Here is a 4,471-nt window from a genome sequence, read left to right on the forward strand (position 1 = left end):
GGGGGGGCTGGGTTTGCGCCTGGTAGACGAGGTTCTCTTTATGCGCAGTGTGGAGACTCTTCAGATATCTGTCCAATTTCCTCAATCCTTCTAACACGACTGTGTGCTCACTTTATTAACAACATTGAAAATGAATAACATTCTGTCTCTAGCCTCTGATTTGGCGGGACTATGTTGAGGCGTACGTGAGATTTGCTGGGTCCTGGACTCAGGAGATTGAGGCGCTGCGCTGCGATTAAAAAACTACGACTTCTGAGGTCTTGCTCAAGGAGACCACCGGTCCAATGTAGCACGGCCCACTCAGGCACCCCAAGCGTCCAGGTGGAGTGTTAAGTGAGGCGCACTTGTCAGGTTGGAAGCGAATCCAGCGGCGCCATGTTAACTTCCCTTTTTGCACACCACGCTAACCCTCAGTACATTTCATCCTTCCTCCTGGTGCACACCCCCCGCGACAGTTCTCTGTGGCCCGTGATGACTGGGGCTTCGGCCCAACGGCTCCTCGGGTGGCCAACAATGGGAGTCAAACAAGGGGGTTAGAACTGGGTTTGTAAAACCGGGGTGGAGCTCGTAGTCGTGAATGTCTTTGTGGGGGGGAAACCTAGGGTGCACAGGATTACATGGTGAAGAAAATTGCTCTAACATCACTTGGAGCGTAGTGTGGACATACGTTTTCAATCAGAGTTTTTAGTTTTGTAGTAATCTCTGTTAGGAGTTCAAATGCTCACGTAATGGTGCAGCCTGACTGGATTCAATTATCTTTGTTTCACACAGCCTGTTAGAATTTGAGAGGGCTAAATTATGAGATCTCCCACACTCCGGCATAAGAAACCTCTCAGCCAAACCCCCCCCCTTCCCCCCCTCCCTCCCTCTCCCCTCCCCCCCTCCCTTCTTGAAAAAAACCAAAGCAGTTTTAGCATCTGCCTTCACCCAATCATGATATGTGCAAATAACCAGTGACGAAAACCGCAAAACCGGAACTAATGCTGCTCCTTATCTCATACATCCCATTCAGTCTCTGCAGATTCTTCAGTCTACAAGCAAAATCTGCCCACAGGAGATTATTTTTGTGGTTTTACCCTTATGGTTAGGATAGTGGGAGGGTAAGCTGTGTATATCTGTGCATATCTGAGCAACTTATACCAGCAGCATACAACTATGCACCCCCCACCTGTCTTTGCTTCCCACAGAGGGGGTGAAGAACATCTCCAATGCGCTGACCATCGGGACGGATATCTCGGCMGAGCACCCAGAGCTGCGGAGTGTGGCCCAGGCCCAGGGTTGGTGGAGCGGCGAGGGAGAGTTCTGCTTCAACGAGGRGTTCAAGTCTGAAAACCCCCCCGCCAGGATGGAACTGGCCAAGAAGCGCTACAGTGGGGGCACACAGCTCCTCCAACAGCATGATGGTGAGGGAGACTATTCTTTCTATTCTTTTCTAATCTAATTCAATTTCTTATAACTGTAAAAACTCCCGAAATGATGTTAAAGCAGACTCTATTAACAACACTATACATGGGTGGTTCGGTTGTCGTATTGCTTATACAGCTATTTTTATTACATGTAATAAAGGCCTGGTATCCCCTCTTACCATAGAAAGTACGTTACATGTAACTAGCTATGTAATTTCCTGTCTCCTGCCATTTCCTGTCTCCTGCCATTTAATGTCTCCTGCCATTTCCTCTCCGGTCGGCTTTCCCATAAAAATAGATGACTAATAACCTACTCAGCTGATACATTTTCTGGGTTCCCCAGGTTCTGTGACGGCCGAGGTGATGATGTCCATCCTGAGGGACAAGCCCAGTGGGATCTGCATGGACTCTGGGGGGTTCCGCACCACTGGCAGCATGGTGTCCATCCTGCCCCGCGACCCCAGCCTGCCGTGCATCCACTTCCTCACTGCCACCCCCGACCCCTCCAGGTGCGTCACCTCACCGGCCTGGTCCCTAACTAATCACTCTGACCCGAACCCCATTGTTGTCTACTCCTTGTGTTTAATCTAAATGAGCTGGATAAGTGTGTGAGAAATGTTTAGGAAACTCCTCCTAGCTTACCAGAGAGCTATGTGGTAATGTTYCTATTTTGCTGATACCTTTCCAGTTCTTTCAGATTGGCAAGAMGGACTCAACAAGGGTGTAGGAGAAGTGGCAAGGGATTGGTTTGGAACCAGMCCCAGGAACCCCTCAGGCTATCTAGAAGTGKTTCTTAAGATTCAGACTCAGATACGCTCTTTGCCATTTATCTCTGTATCGCTCTTTTTCATCTTCATCATTTCCCCCTTTGGCAAAACTGCTTCTTGATAGGAGTTTCTCTGTGTCTGTGTGTTTCATTTGGTCCTTACCCCCTCCCCTCCTCCTCCTACGGGACTGTCCTCCGTCCTGCCAGGTCTGTTTTCAAGCCTTTTATCTTCTCTGAGTCTGTGACCCCAGTGTCGAGGGTGATCTCCCCACAGTACGGCCCAGACGACCCGGTCAGGAAGCAGCCGCGCTTCCAGAGCCAAGTGGACCGCAGGCACGACCTGTACAAGGCCCATGAGGGGGCCCTGCAGACTATGGAGACCAACCCGGTACGTGTAGAAGGGGTTAGAATGAAATATGGGTCGAATGTAATAGGCTACACTTTCATAGAGTATTTTTTTWAAWWWWWRRTRTTTWTTTTTTTTTACKTTGATGAGTGTGGGTATGGACTGATGGATATTGTGTTACGTACATCACCGACTTTGAACTTTTTATAATTCCCTATAAACTTCACAAATTGCTGTTTGTCAGGTCTTCTCTGCTTGTGCACGTGCTTGTGTGTGGGGGGGCATTCATGTGTGTATTTTTGCGTGTGTCTGTGTGTGTTTCTGTCCCTRAGGACGCAGGGAATGCTCTGACGGAGACATTGAGGATGTTGGAGGGCCAGTGTCTGACGGACATATCAGCCCTGCTCAGTGGAGAAATACCAGCAGATGAGGAACTGGGGGACCTMTTCTTTGACTGTGTGGACACGGAGCTGAAGTTCTACCAGTGAGGAGGTAAGGTGTGTGTGTGTGTGTGTGTGTGTGTGTGTGTGTGTGAAATACAGTGACCTTCTCATTACGCCAATGCTGCCTCCAATTTCTCTCTGTTACAGCGCCCTCATGTGGAGATTGCTAGTGCTTGCAGATCGGCAGGAGATGGCCCTGGGACTGTTACATCCTGTGCTCCTGTTAGATTGGCTCCCTCCAGTCTCACGCATACGAACTCCCTGATGCCATTCCATCCATCATTAACACAGAATATAAATGTCTTAACGTTCCATGGGATTGGAGCAACATTATCATTTGTATCACTTTAGGGAGCAATGCTCGCCCCACATTAGTGAGTATGTGATAGACCACTACAGGAGTGTACATTACCAGTCAAAAGTTTGGACACACCTACTCATTCAAGGGTTTTTCTTATTTTACTATTTTCTACATTGTAGAATAGTAGTGAAGACGTCAAAACTATGAAATAACACACATGGAATCATGTAGTAACCAACAAAGTGTTAAACAAATCAAAATATATTTMATATTTGATATTCTTCAAAGTAGCCAGCCTTTGCCTTGATGACAGCTTTGCACACTCCTGGCATTCTCTCAACCAGCTTCACCTGGAATGCTTTTCCAACAGTCTTGAAGGAGTTCCCACATATGCTGAGCCCTTGTTGGCTGCTTTTCCTTCACTCTGCACTCCAACTCATCCCAAACCATCTCAATTGGGTTGAGGTCGGGTGATTGTGGAGGCCAGGTCATCTAATGCAGCACTCCATCACTCTCCTTATTGGTAAAATAGCCCTTACACAGCCTGGAGGTGTGTTGGGTCATTGTCCTGTTGAAAAACAAATGATAGTCCCACTAAGCGCKAACAAGATGGGATGGCGTATCGCTGCAGAATGCTGTGGTAGCCATGCTGGTTAAGTGTGCCTTCAATTCTAAATAAATCACTGACAGTGTCACCAGCAAAGAACCCCCACACCATCACACCACCTCCRCCATGCTACACGGTGAGAACCACACATGCGGAGATCATCCGTTCACCTACTCTGCTTCTCACAAAGACACAGCGGGTGGAACCAAAAATCTCACATTTGGACTCATTAGACCAAATGACAGATTTCCACRGGTTTCTTTGCAGCAATTTGACCATGAAGGCCTGATTCACGCYGTCTCCTCTGAACAGGCGATGTTGAGATGTGTCTTACTTGAACTCTGAAGCTTTTATTTGGTCTGCAATCTGAGGTGCAATTAACTCTAATGAACTTATCCTCTGCAGCAGAGGTAACTGTGGGTKTTCCTTTCCTGTGGCGGTCCTCATGAGAGCCAGTTGCATCATAGCGCTTGAAGGTTTTTGAGACTGCACTTGAAGAAACTTTCAAAGTTCTTGAAATGTTTCRGGGTGGACTGACCAGTAATGATGGACTGTCATTTTCTCTTTGCTTATTTGAGCTGTTCTTGCCATAATATGGACTT

General features: G+C 47.7%; 1 protein-coding gene across 1 annotated transcript; it reads left to right on the forward strand.

Annotated features, from left to right (window-relative positions):
* Nucleotides 1-1,130: 1,130 nt before the first annotated feature.
* Nucleotides 1,131-3,546, forward strand: LOC112068385 (secernin-2; the record flags this gene model as incomplete). The annotated part of the gene is made up of 5 exons (XM_024135525.2): nt 1,131-1,403; nt 1,750-1,915; nt 2,380-2,560; nt 2,851-3,010; nt 3,109-3,546. Coding segments are annotated over 4 exons (776 nt in total), but the record flags the coding sequence as incomplete, so codon positions are not given.
* Nucleotides 3,547-4,471: the final 925 nt, after the last annotated feature.

The sequence above is a fragment of the Salvelinus sp. IW2-2015 genome, unplaced genomic scaffold, assembly GCF_002910315.2.
Source record: "Salvelinus sp. IW2-2015 unplaced genomic scaffold, ASM291031v2 Un_scaffold482, whole genome shotgun sequence".
Classification (NCBI taxonomy): Eukaryota; Metazoa; Chordata; class Actinopteri; order Salmoniformes; family Salmonidae; genus Salvelinus; species Salvelinus sp. IW2-2015.